This window comes from Hydra vulgaris, chromosome 02 (genome assembly GCF_038396675.1).
Source record: "Hydra vulgaris chromosome 02, alternate assembly HydraT2T_AEP".
NCBI classification, from domain to species: domain Eukaryota; kingdom Metazoa; phylum Cnidaria; class Hydrozoa; order Anthoathecata; family Hydridae; genus Hydra; species Hydra vulgaris.
This window is the reverse complement of record NC_088921.1, coordinates 34,433,376-34,449,400: the sequence shown is the minus strand read 5'-3', so window position 1 is coordinate 34,449,400 and position 16,025 is coordinate 34,433,376. Positions and strand designations below refer to the sequence as shown.

The following is a 16,025-nucleotide window of genomic DNA, read 5'->3' as shown; positions in this document are numbered from 1 at the left end:
TGGTATTTTCTCTGCTCTCTGTATGTATATGTTGCATGTATATTTTTTATTCGCGCTATTATGATATTTTCAAGTTATGTTTTTAAGAGCTACTTCTATAAACTTTATTGAGCATTTTCTTTTCACAATGTGATCACCGATAACAAGTTTTGGAAGCGCTAGAGGGAGCAGTAAAAGAGATGCCTCTCTAACAGCAACACCCACCAACCTCCACAACGCACCACTCTCGTGCTTAGTTTTTTCCTTCGTGTTGTTGTAATATACTTCATAGAAATTGTTTTATATTTTGTTAATAATCTGGTAAAATTAACAATGATAAAAATCGAAAATAAATAATGAGCATTTAAACCAGGTTGCACAACAAATAACAATGTTGGAGAAATTGTTGAGAGAGAAAGAGAACTAATCTTTTTTAGACGAAAATCCCTACAGGGTCCTAGAGGTTTTCGAACATTTACAGCCTTTTTATATAGCCGACAACAACATAATCTTGTTTATATTTTATTATTTACATGAGTTAAATATATATTACTTGTAACATTTAAAAAACTTTTTTTTCATAAAACCAAAAACTCTTGTAAAAAAGCGTCTCTTTTGTGAAGTTTTACAAATACTGTCATCTTTATTTTTGTCGGTGTTCTTCGAAAGAGAACAACTGGAGTCGGTTACACAACTTTGAGTGGTTAATTAACAATTTTCTATAAGATCATTGCACTCTATTTTACTAACGTTTGATGACAAATTTTGAATAAAAGCTCTATGCGAGGATTTGTTGCATTTTTTCTTATGAACATCCTGATTATAAATCATATTATTGGCGTTAAAAGTCAATAGACTGTTGATCAACGGCAGCGATGCACTAACATCGACATTTTTTGACTGCACGCAAACTTCAGATAATGCTCTACTTTTTGTACATTTTAATGTTGATAAGTGTGGCGAAGAAGCGGATTTCTCTAAAACGTTGCTTTCTAAAACAAAACAAAAATACTAAATAATGAAGAGCTTATTAATGGCTTTACATTTTTAAACCCAAGTTTCAAATAAACAAAGAACTTTGAATATACGTCAAGACCTACCTGCGTTACGGTTGTTGTCGACAACGGCATTTATAGAACTTTGGTTACCGAATTCACTTAAGCTACTTTTTCTATCATAAATAGGCATTTCATGAATGTTAACCAGAGAACGGAAAAACGGAAGAGAAGGTCTTTCGTTAACAGTTACTGTTTTGAGTAGCATTTCAGACGCTGCACGTTTTGTTTTATGAATACATATTTGAGAAACTTCATCGGCAACTAATTGTTCTTTGCTTTTTCTTGTATACCTGCGTTCTGTTTTTAACGGCTTCATATCAAAAAGTTCGTTGAAATCAAAATACGAAGTAGTTTGAACAAGTTCAATGTTTTTGGAATAAAGCAACTCACTCATTTCTTTAAATACGATAGCTTCTCTTATTAATGAAGGACAAACATTTTGTTTATGAGCCTCTAAAAATGAAAAGAAACCGAAACTTAGTACATTATATTTTGTTCACTCCATTGATCTTTACAGTTGATTTTGAGAGTCAAAAAACTAATGAATTGTTTTGTACATTTTTATTATTGTTTAATGTCTAACGATGGAAAACGGAAAGGTCAAAAATACTTATCAGTTAAACAATCAGGCTTATGAATTTATTGCATTACTCTTAGACAAAGTGTTTGCTTTTTTGTTTGTGTGAGAGCCCCAAACAACATTTTAAATACAGTTTTGACATTTCATTTTGAAAGAAAATGAGATTAAATATCCTACCTTGTTTAGCTAAAGAGTATTTTGATATTTCGAAATCTTCGATTTTTTCATCCAAGTCAATGTGTATTTTAAATTCATTTAAATTTTTTCTTTCGACTAAATAAAAGTATTATGTTAAGTATTATGTTAAATATTATTCAAAAGATAAATTCGCAAAGATTTACTACGATTGTTTATTACGAATGTTTATTTGCTTAAATTAAAGAGTTAACTTAACTTGCACTGCAGAAGGGCATTTAACCAAGAAGTTAATGCCTCCTACTTTATTAATGTCGTTTACTTAGTCCAAGTCGGCCGAGAAGGGGCCCGACGTTCAATGCCTTGGGCCTCTTTGTTCTAAGTCAGAACAAAGAGGCCCGAGACATTGAACGTCTAACTAATACGCGATGGCTGCTAACACTAACGTAAAAAATTTATTATAAATAATAAATGTAAACGACAAGAAACTTTATAAAACTTTTTTAATGAGCTTTTAGAACTATATTTAATATAAGCTACTTCTGATTATAGTTTACATGATTCTGTAAACTATAATCTCTATATACGATTATATAAAATAAATTTCGTTACATGGTCACATAAAATACCTGCTTGAAATTGATTGATCTTAGTAAATCTTTTAGTTCTTAGGTTATTAAGGGTGCTATGGCGCTAACAAATATCTAACATTTGAAGTAGTATTTTTTCATTGTTCTGTTTTCCATTATTATTATCATTATTATTATTATAATTATTGTTATTATTAATATTGTTATTATTTTTTTTTTTTTTTTTTTTGCTTTGCCTACCACAGTATGTCCAGATGTAAATAGACGTTGTTCAAAAATAATATGTTAGAACATGGGTACTAGTGTTTTTTGAATATTTTGAGAACATGGTTACTAGTATAGTATATAGTTGATAGCATAGTATATAGTATAGGTAGTGATCCGGTCATCAAAAATCGTTGTAAATCAATGCGTATGAAATGAATATATGAAATATTTTATAGCTAAATTATAAAAAGAAGTTTATCAAACTTTCACCATTTTAGTACTGGTTTCGGCATCAAAAAATAAGAGCATTTTTATCTTGAATAAAGGTTAACCTTAACATTCTTTTAGTCCTAAGCAAATTTGGTTAGCGCGTTTTTGATCAGCCTCTTAACGGTAATAAAAACGCTGGTGAGACGAAGGTGTTAAGGATTTAACTGTCTTTGAAGGTACAGCAAGATAAAATTAAAAAAATAAATGCTTTAATAATTTGGATTTGATGGCATAGACTCGTTTATAAAGTCAAATAAATTTATATATTAGCTTATTTGCAAAAAATTATAAATGCTTACTTAATAAAAACTTATAAAGCCTATTAAAAACAAAAAATAAAGAACTATGTATGCCTTTTAACAAAATAAACAATAAAAAAAACGTATATGATAAAGTATTTACCTTTGGTTTCAAACATCTTTTACTTTATTATAATATACTTTTTCAATTGTAAATATTTTTTTCAAAATAATTTTGTATTTTTTAAAGATACTTTAAAAACGATTTTAATTGATAAACTGCTTCTATCACTTCAAATTTCAAAGTTGAAATGTTAAGAATATCATTTGTTTGCAAATTATAAAAAAAAAAAACAATTTGACGTCATACTTAGGGTTTACATGGTAAAAAAGGTGAAAAATTGATTTAGAATTATTTGACGTCACATTTTGAGCCTTATTTTCGTCCTTGTTTTTAAAACTTTTACATATTATGTTTTAATTGTTTCAATGTCATATCTTGTTGTACGCGAATGTGTGTATTTAAAGTATCAAAGATAAACACCACCTGCGTTCTAACTAAATTTTTCTTTGTAATATATCGCCCTGTTATTGCCCAGATCGTCTCCAGACGTATAAATTTATTACTAAAAAACGTTTACAAATGTTACATAAAAACGTCAAAGAAGACATTAGAAAGAAGCCATAAATCATTATATAACAATGCAATTGTAAAACTGGCAAATATTATTTAATTCCGTCTTTTTGGACAGTTCTTTTACAAGAAAGGCCTCCGACTGTTTTCGGATACTTTGACGCCATTGTCACGGTTGAGAAGTATTGGAGCGTGTTTTATTTCTTGGTCTCGTTAGAACCCTATTTTTATTTCTCCATTGTATAGACCGTCACCAGAGCATGTGAATTTTTTGACACTGGGCTTACACTTCCGAATTAATTTAGACTTGTTATTCCAAGAATTCACTTTTACTGGACAAAATTCATATCTAAATTAATATTAGGGCTATATTCACTAAAATAAGCATGAGTACTAATATGATGTCTTCGCTTTTTAAAAAGGTGTTACTTTTTCATTTTGTTGTTATGGCTATCTTCATTTTGCTTAGCAACCATCTACTTTTGGTATTTGCAGATATTTTGCGAGTGCTTTGTTTACTAAATTTGGCATGAGTACCAATATGAGAGCGCGTTTCTTTTAAAAGTTAATTTTTTTTTCTTTTATTTTTGTTGCTATAAATACTTGTCATGCCTAGTTACAAGATATTTTTTTTAGTTACAAAGAGATAAATTGATTTTTGAATAAATTTGATTGGATTTTCGACCCATTACTAAATAACTGTTAAACTTTCAAAGAACTATTAAATATTTAGTTAATTAATATTTTAGCAATAAGGAAAACAAGCTATAGTGCAAAAAAAACATTGCCGTTTTATATTACATCGAAAATTTATCGAACAATATAATTGTTTGAAGATTGTTTAAACAATTGTAAAAATTCTGAGGGAAATCTTTTATGATTTGTTCGGTGTGATGTTGATTTACGCAGTCATGAAATAACAGCATCACTGGAAACCAGGATTCTGTTGATCAGATCAGTATTTGCTTCTCTTCTGGATGTTTTTCGGCTGAGGTTTTTGCGATAAGATTTAAAGTCTTTATTTCTAGCTTCTTGAGAACCCTCTGACACAAGTCCTATGGCTAATGTATGGCTCTGAATTATGTCATGTCCAGGTATCAATACTTTTTTTACAGATTGAGCCATGTTATACGATGGATAAAGGGACATACATAGTCTAACAGTGTCAAAACAAAAATCATAGAGTTTTAAGCAGCTTATTTTATATCCAGAAGATAATGTTACCAAGATAGTGTAAAATCTGAATATAAGGTTTTGATAACTTCAGCTTTTTGGTCATATGCTGCAAAAGCACGTCTTGAAGTATTGTCATAGTTGCTTTATCCAGAACCACCACTTTTGAGGAAATCAACAACAAATCCAAGTTTGTTCATAAAATCAATCTGAGTCTTTTGTTTAGTTACAGATGCCTTTTTTTTTTTGCGTTTGTTAGAATACAAAGAAAAGGTATCTGTTTAGTTACAGAAACGTTTTCTTTTCCATTGCATTTAAAAAACACAAAGAAAAGTTACAGATACCTTATCTTTGAGTTATGTAAATGCAATGTGCACATTCATGTCAAAAAATCAAAGCCAGGTATGGAGACTGGGAAGACCATGTTTGAATTCTCTATGAGAATAATCAATGTTAAGGATATCAAGACTGCTTATATTTTTCGGAGAGACACCACACACTGAACCTAATTGTTATGAGTTAGTTGTTCCAGATAATATCGTTTGAACTTTCACATCAATTATTGCAAGCTCAATAATACATTTCACTTGAATAGAAGATCCGCAAACATCTAATAAATTTTTACTCAAGCTTTCTATCTTACTTTTAATGCACCGATCTTCTTTTGTATGCAAAACTTAATGGTCTGCAATAGACTGTGGATGATGACTTTTGATTTCTCCAAATAAGCACATTTTCATTGCTGTTGCTATATCCAGGTAAATCCAATGGAAACAGACAAGTAATGTCAACGATTTTTCCCGTTTGAATACACTGTTCATGTCAGATACTGACAAAACTTGTTTATAAATGCTTTGTCCAGTAGCACCATTGTTTCTATGCCGTTCAAAATCAAGTGCGTCAGCACAGATTCCTGAACTGCACAAATTCTTAGCGTTGATTACTTATTTCTTGCTAGCAATTAAAATACTTCAAGTGTTAGTAATTAAAACTAAAAGTAATTAAATTACTGTTAGTGTTAAATGTTAATTTAGTGTAAATTAAATTACTGTTAGTAAATAAATTACAAACAACTACCGATAGTATCTCAAAGTGGTTTATAAAAAACGAGGTAATACTCAACCTTGGAGTTAGTAAAACGGAGTCCATTTTGTATGGTACAGGAAAATCTCTCTCAAGACAACCAAACACAATGAACGTTTCTTACAACTTTAACTCAATATGTTTCACCTTGAGCTATAAATACCTTGGTATCGACTTAGACCTGGCACTAAACACGAGTAGTTACTTTAACAATGCTTATAAAAAAGCGTGTGGCAGACTAAGACTACTTAAATAAAAGCAGATATTTGTTAACGCCTCTTGCTGCAGAACGCATTTCTGCTGTTAAATGAAAATAAAACATCTGTTTTATTTTCATTTAGCGAATTAACAAACTGACTTAGAGTGCAAGCTATTTATTTCAACTGCAGTTGATAAATTGCATGGAAACTAGAATACTACAAATTGTCACAACAAATTACGGCGAAGACTTATTGAAACTTTTGAGTTAAAAGTATTTACATTCTAGTTTTTTTTAGAGTATTGTTTTGTTTCCTTACTTATTTAGCCGTACATACTTACAAGCGTCGTGTAATTAAGATATACAATGATAGCGACGTCAAGAAGAAAACAAACATGTCTCTTTACCAAGAGTACAAGAGAAAAACATACCCTTTACCAAGAGTATGTTTTCAAGAGCTACACCTATAAATTTCATTGATCGTTTTCTTTTCACAATGTGATCACCGATAACAAGTTTTGGAAGCGCTAGAGGGAGCAGTAAAAGAGATGCCTCTCTAACAGCAACACCCACCAACCTCCACAACGCACCACTCTCGTGCTTAGTTTTTTCCTTCGTGTTGTTGTAATATACTTCATAGAAATTGTTTTATATTTTGTTAATAATCTGGTAAAATTAACAATGATAAAAATCGAAAATAAATAATGAGCATTTAAACCAGGTTGCACAACAAATAACAATGTTGGAGAAATTGTTGAGAGAGAAAGAGAACTAATCTTTTTTAGACGAAAATCCCTACAGGGTCCTAGAGGTTTTCGAACATTTACAGCCTTTTTATATAGCCGACAACAACATAATCTTGTTTATATTTTATTATTTACATGAGTTAAATATATATTACTTGTAACATTTAAAAAACTTTTTTTTCATAAAACCAAAAACTCTTGTAAAAAAGCGTCTCTTTTGTGAAGTTTTACAAATACTGTCATCTTTATTTTTGTCGGTGTTCTTCGAAAGAGAACAACTGGAGTCGGTTACACAACTTTGAGTGGTTAATTAACAATTTTCTATAAGATCATTGCACTCTATTTTACTAACGTTTGATGACAAATTTTGAATAAAAGCTCTATGCGAGGATTTGTTGCATTTTTTCTTATGAACATCCTGATTATAAATCATATTATTGGCGTTAAAAGTCAATAGACTGTTGATCAACGGCAGCGATGCACTAACATCGACGTTTTTTGACTGCACGCAAACTTCAGATAATGCTCTACTTTTTGTACATTTTAATGTTGATAAGTGTGGCGAAGAAGCGGATTTCTCTAAAACGTTGCTTTCTAAAACAAAACAAAAATACTAAATAATGAAGAGCTTGTTAATGGCTTTACATTTTTAAACCCAAGTTTCAAATAAACAAAGAACTTTGAATATACGTCAAGACCTACCTGCGTTACGGTTGTTGTCGACAACGGCTTTTATAGAACTTTGGTTACCGAATTCACTTAAGCTACTTTTTCTATCATAAATAGGCATTTCATGAATGTTAACCAGAGAACGGAAAAGTGGAAGAGAAGGTCTTTCGTTAACAGTTACTGTTTTGAGTAGCATTTCAGACGCTGCACGTTTTGTTTTATGAATACATATTTGAGAAACTTCATCGGCAACTAATTGTTCTTTGCTTTTTCTTGTATACCTGCGTTCTGTTTTTAACGGCTTCATATCAAAAAGTTCGTTGAAATCAAAATACGAAGTAGTTTGAACAAGTTCAATGTTTTTGGAATAAAGCAACTCACTCATTTCTTTAAATACGATAGCTTCTCTTATTAATGAAGGACAAACATTTTGTTTATGAGCCTCTAAAAATGAAAAGAAACCGAAACTTAGTACATTATATTTTGTTCACTCCATTGATCTTTACAGTTGATTTTGAGAGTCAAAAAACTAATGAATTGTTTTGTACATTTTTATTATTGTTTAATGTCTAACGATGGAAAACGGAAAGGTCAAAAATACTTATCAGTTAAACAATCAGGCTTATGAATTTATTGCATTACTCTTAGACAAAGTGTTTGCTTTTTTGTTTGTGTGAGAGCCCCAAACAACATTTTAAATACAGTTTTGACATTTCATTTTGAAAGAAAATGAGATTAAATATCCTACCTTGTTTAGCTAAAGAGTATTTTGATATTTCGAAATCTTCGATTTTTTCATCCAAGTCAATGTGTATTTTAAATTCATTTAAATTTTTTCTTTCGACTAAATAAAAGTATTATGTTAAGTATTATGTTAAATATTATTCAAAAGATAAATTCGCAAAGATTTACTACGATTGTTTATTACGAATGTTTATTTGCTTAAATTAAAGAGTTAACTTAACTTGCACTGCAGAAGGGCATTTAACCAAGAAGTTAATGCCTCCTACTTTATTAATGTCGTTTACTTAGTCCAAGTCGGCCGAGAAGGGGCCCGACGTTCAATGCCTTGGGCCTCTTTGTTCTAAGTCAGAACAAAGAGGCCCGAGACATTGAACGTCTAACTAATACGCGATGGCTGCTAACACTAACGTAAAAAATTTATTATAAATAATAAATGTAAACGACAAGAAACTTTATAAAACTTTTTTAATGAGCTTTTAGAACTATATTTAATATAAGCTATTTTGATTATAGTTTACATGATTCTGTAAACTATAATCTCTATATACGATTATATAAAATAAATTTCGTTACAAGGTCACATAAAATACCTGCTTGAAATTGTTTGATCTTAGTAAATCTTTTAGTTCTTAGGTTATTAAGGGTGCTATGGCGCTAACAAATATCTAACATTTGAAGTAGTATTTTTTCATTGTTCTGTTTTCCATTATTATTATCATTATTATTATTATAATTATTGTTATTATTAATATTGTTATTATTTATTTTTTTTTTTTTTTTGCTTTGCCTACCACAGTATGTCCAGATGTAAATAGACGTTGTTCAAAAATAATATGTTAGAACATGGGTACTAGTGTTTTTTGAATATTTTGAGAACATGGTTACTAGTATAGTATATAGTTGATAGCATAGTATATAGTATAGGTAGTGATCGTTGTAAATCAATGCGTATGAAATGAATATATGAAATATTTTATAGCTAAATTATAAAAAGAAGTTTATCAAACTTTCACCATTTTAGTACTGGTTTCGGCATCAAAAAATAAGAGCATTTTTATCTTGAATAAAGGTTAACCTTAACATTCTTTTAGTCCTAAGCAAATTTGGTTAGCGCGTTTTTGATCAGCCCCTTAACGGTAATAAAAACGCTGGTGAGACGAAGGTGTTAAGGATTTAACTGTCTTTGAAGGTACAGCAAGATAAAATTAAAAAAATAAATGCTTTAATAATTTGGATTTGATGGCATAGACTCGTTTATAAAGTCAAATAAATTTATATATTAGCTTATTTGCAAAAAATTATAAATGCTTACTTAATAAAAACTTATAAAGCCTATTAAAAACAAAAAATAAAGAACTATGTATGCCTTTTAACAAAATAAACAATAAAAAAAACGTATATGATAAAGTATTTACCTTTGGTTTCAAACATCTTTTACTTTATTATAATATACTTTTTCAATTGTAAATATTTTTTTCAAAATAATTTTGTATTTTTTAAAGATACTTTAAAAACGATTTTAATTGATAAACTGCTTCTATCACTTCAAATTTCAAAGTTGAAATGTTAAGAATATCATTTGTTTGCAAATTATAAAAAAAAAAAACAATTTGACGTCATACTTAGGGTTTACATGGTAAAAAAGGTGAAAAATTGATTTAGAATTATTTGACGTCACATTTTGAGCCTTATTTTCGTCCTTGTTTTTAAAACTTTTACATATTATGTTTTAATTGTTTCAATGTCATATCTTGTTGTACGCGAATGTGTGTATTTAAAGTATCAAAGATAAACACCACCTGCGTTCTAACTAAATTTTTCTTTGTAATATATCGCCCTGTTATTGCCCAGATCGTCTCCAGACGTATAAATTTATTACTAAAAAACGTTTACAAATGTTACATAAAAACGTCAAAGAAGACATTAGAAAGAAGCCATAAATCATTATATAACAATGCAATTGTAAAACTGGCAAATATTATTTAATTCCGTCTTTTTGGACAGTTCTTTTACAAGAAAGGCCTCCGACTGTTTTCGGATACTTTGACGCCATTGTCACGGTTGAGAAGTATTGGAGCGTGTTTTATTTCTTGGTCTCGTTAGAACCCTATTTTTATTTCTCCATTGTATAGACCGTCACCAGAGCATGTGAATTTTTTGACACTGGGCTTACACTTCCGAATTAATTTAGACTTGTTATTCCAAGAATTCACTTTTACTGGACAAAATTCATATCTAAATTAATATTAGGGCTATATTCACTAAAATAAGCATGAGTACTAATATGATGTCTTCGCTTTTTAAAAAGGTGTTACTTTTTCATTTTGTTGTTATGGCTATCTTCATTTTGCTTAGCAACCATCTACTTTTGGTATTTGCAGATATTTTGCGAGTGCTTTGTTTACTAAATTTGGCATGAGTACCAATATGAGAGCGCGTTTCTTTTAAAAGTTAATTTTTTTTTCTTTTATTTTTGTTGCTATAAATACTTGTCATGCCTAGTTACAAGATATTTTTTTTAGTTACAAAGAGATAAATTGATTTTTGAATAAATTTGATTGGATTTTCGACCCATTACTAAATAACTGTTAAACTTTCAAAGAACTATTAAATATTTAGTTAATTAATATTTTAGCAATAAGGAAAACAAGCTATAGTGCAAAAAAAACATTGCCGTTTTATATTACATCGAAAATTTATCGAACAATATAATTGTTTGAAGATTGTTTAAACAATTGTAAAAATTCTGAGGGAAATCTTTTATGATTTGTTCGGTGTGATGTTGATTTACGCAGTCATGAAATAACAGCATCACTGGAAACCAGGATTCTGTTGATCAGATCAGTATTTGCTTCTCTTCTGGATGTTTTTCGGCTGAGGTTTTTGCGATAAGATTTAAAGTCTTTATTTCTAGCTTCTTGAGAACCCTCTGACACAAGTCCTATGGCTAATGTATGGCTCTGAATTATGTCATGTCCAGGTATCAATACTTTTTTTACAGATTGAGCCATGTTATACGATGGATAAAGGGACATACATAGTCTAACAGTGTCAAAACAAAAATCATAGAGTTTTAAGCAGCTTATTTTATATCCAGAAGATAATGTTACCAAGATAGTGTAAAATCTGAATATAAGGTTTTGATAACTTCAGCTTTTTGGTCATATGCTGCAAAAGCACGTCTTGAAGTATTGTCATAGTTGCTTTATCCAGAACCACCACTTTTGAGGAAATCAACAACAAATCCAAGTTTGTTCATAAAATCAATCTGAGTCTTTTGTTTAGTTACAGATGCCTTTTTTATTTTGCGTTTGTTAGAATACAAAGAAAAGGTATCTGTTTAGTTACAGAAACGTTTTCTTTTCCATTGCATTTAAAAAACACAAAGAAAAGTTACAGATACCTTATCTTTGAGTTATGTAAATGCAATGTGCACATTCATGTCAAAAAATCAAAGCCAGGTATGGAGACTGGGAAGACCATATTTGAATTCTCTATGAGAATAATCAATGTTAAGGATATCAAGACTGCTTATATTTTTCGGAGAGACACCACACACTGAACCTAATTGTTATGAGTTAGTTGTTCCAGATAATATCGTTTGAACTTTCACATCAATTATTGCAAGCTCAATAATACATTTCACTTGAATAGAAGATCCGCAAACATCTAATAAATTTTTACTCAAGCTTTCTATCTTACTTTTAATGCACTGATCTTCTTTTGTATGCAAAACTTAATGGTCTGCAATAGACTGTGGATGATGACTTTTGATTTCTCCAAATAAGCACATTTTCATTGCTGTTGCTATATCCAGGTAAATCCAATGGAAACAGACAAGTAATGTCAACGATTTTTCACGTTTGAATACGCTGTTCATGTCAGATACTGACAAAACTTGTTTATAAATGCTTTGTCCAGTAGCGCCATTGTTTCTATGCCGTTCAAAATCAAGTGCGTCAGCACAGATTCCTGAACTGCACAAATTCTTAGCGTTGATTACTTATTTCTTGCTAGCAATTAAAATACTTCAAGTGTTAGTAATTAAAACTAAAAGTAATTAAATTACTGTTAGTGTTAAATGTTAATTTAGTGTAAATTAAATTACTGTTAGTAAACAAATTACAAACAACTACCGATAGTATCTCAAAGTGGTTTATAAAAAACGAGGTAATACTCAACCTTGGAGTTAGTAAAACGGAGTCCATTTTGTATGGTACAGGAAAATCTCTCTCAAGACAACCAAACACAATGAACGTTTCTTACAACTTTAACTCAATATGTTTCACCTTGAGCTATAAATACCTTGGTATCGACTTAGACCTGGCACTAAACACGAGTAGTTACTTTAACAATGCTTATAAAAAAGCGTGTGGCAGACTAAGACTACTTAAAAAAAAGCAGATATTTGTTAACGCCTCTTGCTGCAGAACGCATTTCTGCTGTTAAATGAAAATAAAACATCTGTTTTATTTTCATTTAGCGAATTAACAAACTGACTTAGAGTGCAAGCTATTTATTTCAACTGCAGTTGATAAATTGCATGGAAACTAGAATACTACAAATTGTCACAACAAATTACGGCGAAGACTTATTGAAACTTTTGAGTTAAAAGTATTTACATTCTAGTTTTTTTTAAAGTATTGTTTTGTTTCCTTACTTATTTAGCCGTACATACTTACAAGCGTCGTGTAATTAAGATATACAATGATAGCGACGTCAAGAAGAAAACAAACATGTCTCTTTACCAAGAGTACAAGAGAAAAACATACCCTTTACCAAGAGTATGTTTTCAAGAGCTACACCTATAAATTTCATCGATCGTTTTCTTTTCACAATGTGATCACCGATAACAAGTTTTGGAAGCGCTAGAGGGAGCAGTAAAAGAGATGCCTCTCTAACAGCAACACCCACCAACCTCCACAACGCACCACTCTCGTGCTTAGTTTTTTCCTTCGTGTTGTTGTAATATACTTCATAGAAATTGTTTTATATTTTGTTAATAATCTGGTAAAATTAACAATGATAAAAATCGAAAATAAATAATGAGCATTTAAACCAGGTTGCACAACAAATAACAATGTTGGAGAAATTGTTGAGAGAGAAAGAGAACTAATCTTTTTTAGACGAAAATCCCTACAGGGTCCTAGAGGTTTTCGAACATTTACAGCCTTTTTATATAGCCGACAACAACATAATCTTGTTTATATTTTATTATTTACATGAGTTAAATATATATTACTTGTAACATTTAAAAAACTTTTTTTTCATAAAACCAAAAACTCTTGTAAAAAAGCGTCTTTTTTGTGAAGTTTTACAAATACTGTCATCTTTATTTTTGTCGGTGTTCTTCGAAAGAGAACAACTGGAGTCGGTTACACAACTTTGAGTGGTTAATAAACAATTTTCTATAAGATCATTGCACTCTATTTTACTAACGTTTGATGACAAATTTTGAATAAAAGCTCTATGCGAGGATTTGTTGCATTTTTTCTTATGAACATCCTGATTATAAATCATATTATTGGCGTTAAAAGTCAATAGACTGTTGATCAACGGCAGCGATGCACTAACATCGACGTTTTTTGACTGCACGCAAACTTCAGATAATGCTCTACTTTTTGTACATTTTAATGTTGATAAGTGTGGCGAAGAAGCGGATTTCTCTAAAACGTTGCTTTCTAAAACAAAACAAAAATACTAAATAATGAAGAGCTTGTTAATGGCTTTACATTTTTAAACCCAAGTTTCAAATAAACAAAGAACTTTGAATATACGTCAAGACCTACCTGCGTTACGGTTGTTGTCGACAACGGCTTTTATAGAACTTTGGTTACCGAATTCACTTAAGCTACTTTTTCTATCATAAATAGGCATTTCATGAATGTTAACCAGAGAACGGAAAAGTGGAAGAGAAGGTCTTTCGTTAACAGTTACTGTTTTGAGTAGCATTTCAGACGCTGCACGTTTTGTTTTATGAATACATATTTGAGAAACTTCATCGGCAACTAATTGTTCTTTGCTTTTTCTTGTATACCTGCGTTCTGTTTTTAACGGCTTCATATCAAAAAGTTCGTTGAAATCAAAATACGAAGTAGTTTGAACAAGTTCAATGTTTTTGGAATAAAGCAACTCACTCATTTCTTTAAATACGATAGCTTCTCTTATTAATGAAGGACAAACATTTTGTTTATGAGCCTCTAAAAATGAAAAGAAACCGAAACTTAGTACATTATATTTTGTTCACTCCATTGATCTTTACAGTTGATTTTGAGAGTCAAAAAACTAATGAATTGTTTTGTACATTTTTATTATTGTTTAATGTCTAACGATGGAAAACGGAAAGGTCAAAAATACTTATCAGTTAAACAATCAGGCTTATGAATTTATTGCATTACTCTTAGACAAAGTGTTTGCTTTTTTGTTTGTGTGAGAGCCCCAAACAACATTTTAAATACAGTTTTGACATTTCATTTTGAAAGAAAATGAGATTAAATATCCTACCTTGTTTAGCTAAAGAGTATTTTGATATTTCGAAATCTTCGATTTTTTCATCCAAGTCAATGTGTATTTTAAATTCATTTAAATTTTTTCTTTCGACTAAATAAAAGTATTATGTTAAGTATTATGTTAAATATTATTCAAAAGATAAATTCGCAAAGATTTACTACGATTGTTTATTACGAATGTTTATTTGCTTAAATTAAAGAGTTAACTTAACTTGCACTGCAGAAGGGCATTTAACCAAGAAGTTAATGCCTCCTACTTTATTAATGTCGTTTACTTAGTCCAAGTCGGCCGAGAAGGGGCCCGACGTTCAATGCCTTGGGCCTCTTTGTTCTAAGTCAGAACAAAGAGGCCCGAGACATTGAACGTCTAACTAATACGCGATGGCTGCTAACACTAACGTAAAAAATTTATTATAAATAATAAATATAAACGACAAGAAACTTTATAAAACTTTTTTAATGAGCTTTTAGAACTATATTTAATATAAGCTACTTCTGATTATAGTTTACATGATTCTGTAAACTATAATCTCTATGTACGATTATATAAAATAAATTTCGTTACACGGTGACATAAAATACCTGCTTGAAATTGTTTGATCTTAGTATATCTTTTTGTTCTTAGGTTATTAAGGGTGCTATGGCGCTAACAAATATCTAACATTTGAAGTAGTATTTTTCATTGTTCTGTTTGCCATTATTATTATCATTATTATTATTATAATTATTGTTATTATGAGTATTGTTGTTATTTTTTATTTTTTTTTGCTTTACCTACCACAGTATGTCCAGATGTAAATAGACGTTGTTCAAAAATAATATGTTAGAACATGGGTACTAGTGTTTTTTGAATATTTTGAGAACATGGTTACTAGTATAGTATATAGTTGATAGCATAGTATATAGTATAGGTAGTGATCGTTGTAAATCAATGCGTATGAAATGAATATATGAAATATTTTATAGCTAAATTATAAAAAGAAGTTTATCAAACTTTCACCATTTTAGTACTGGTTTCGGCATCAAAAAATAAGAGCATTTTTATCTTGAATAAAGGTTAACCTTAACATTCTTTTAGTCCTAAGCAAATTTGGTTAGCGCGTTTTTGATCAGCCCCTTAACGGTAATAAAAACGCTGGTGAGACGAAGGTGTTAAGGATTTAACTGTCTTTGAAGGTACAGCAAGATAAAATTAAAAAATAAATGCTTT

General features: G+C 30.1%; 3 protein-coding genes across 3 annotated transcripts; all 3 read right to left on the bottom strand.

Annotated features, from left to right (window-relative positions):
* Nucleotides 1-513: 513 nt before the first annotated feature.
* Nucleotides 514-7,136, bottom strand: LOC136076023 (uncharacterized). Its single transcript, XM_065789483.1, has 6 exons — nucleotides 7,083-7,136; nucleotides 6,866-6,977; nucleotides 6,579-6,779; nucleotides 1,795-1,890; nucleotides 1,080-1,490; nucleotides 514-971 (listed from the first exon to the last, which is right to left on the bottom strand). The coding sequence occupies exons 1-6, from the start codon at nucleotides 7,134-7,136 to the stop codon at nucleotides 688-690; spliced, it is 1,158 nt and encodes a 385-aa protein (XP_065645555.1). The 3' UTR covers nucleotides 514-687.
* LOC136076488 (uncharacterized) lies at nucleotides 7,054-9,857 on the bottom strand. Its single transcript, XM_065789851.1, has 4 exons — nucleotides 9,722-9,857; nucleotides 8,311-8,406; nucleotides 7,596-8,006; nucleotides 7,054-7,487 (listed from the first exon to the last, which is right to left on the bottom strand). Exons 1-4 carry the CDS (start codon nucleotides 9,735-9,737, stop codon nucleotides 7,204-7,206), a joined length of 807 nt encoding a protein of 268 aa, XP_065645923.1. The 5' UTR covers nucleotides 9,738-9,857; the 3' UTR covers nucleotides 7,054-7,203.
* A 1,244-nt stretch (nucleotides 9,858-11,101) lies between these two features.
* On the bottom strand, nucleotides 11,102-15,046 carry LOC136076022 (uncharacterized). Its single transcript, XM_065789482.1, has 6 exons — nucleotides 15,028-15,046; nucleotides 14,811-14,906; nucleotides 14,096-14,506; nucleotides 13,549-13,987; nucleotides 13,209-13,313; nucleotides 11,102-11,432 (listed from the first exon to the last, which is right to left on the bottom strand). Exons 1-6 carry the CDS (start codon nucleotides 15,044-15,046, stop codon nucleotides 11,102-11,104), a joined length of 1,401 nt encoding a protein of 466 aa, XP_065645554.1.
* Between the last annotated feature and the right edge of the window lie 979 nt (nucleotides 15,047-16,025).

What these genes read in the sequence shown, in the direction of transcription:
- LOC136076488 (XM_065789851.1), bottom strand. An exon ending in ATACTCTTTAGCTAAACAAG is followed by an intron (nt 8,007 to 8,310) that starts GTAGGATATTTA and finishes TTTCATTTTTAG; the next exon opens with AGGCTCATAAACAAAATGTT. An exon ending in CGACAACAACCGTAACGCAG is followed by an intron (nt 7,488 to 7,595) that starts GTAGGTCTTGAC and finishes GTTTTGTTTTAG; the next exon opens with AAAGCAACGTTTTAGAGAAA.
- LOC136076023 (XM_065789483.1), bottom strand. Translation starts at nt 7,136, where the DNA reads ATGACAGTATTTGTAAAACTTCACAAAAGAGACGCTTTTTTACAAGAG. An exon ending in GTTATTTGTTGTGCAACCTG is followed by an intron (nt 6,780 to 6,865) that starts GTTTAAATGCTC and finishes ATTTCTATGAAG; the next exon opens with TATATTACAACAACACGAAG. An exon ending in CGACAACAACCGTAACGCAG is followed by an intron (nt 972 to 1,079) that starts GTAGGTCTTGAC and finishes GTTTTGTTTTAG; the next exon opens with AAAGCAACGTTTTAGAGAAA.
- LOC136076022 (XM_065789482.1), bottom strand. An exon ending in AAGTTTTTTAAATGTTACAA is followed by an intron (nt 13,314 to 13,548) that starts GTAATATATATT and finishes TAATTTTACCAG; the next exon opens with ATTATTAACAAAATATAAAA. An exon ending in GGAGGTTGGTGGGTGTTGCT is followed by an intron (nt 11,433 to 13,208) that starts GTTAGAGAGGCA and finishes CCTTATATTCAG; the next exon opens with ATTTTACACTATCTTGGTAA.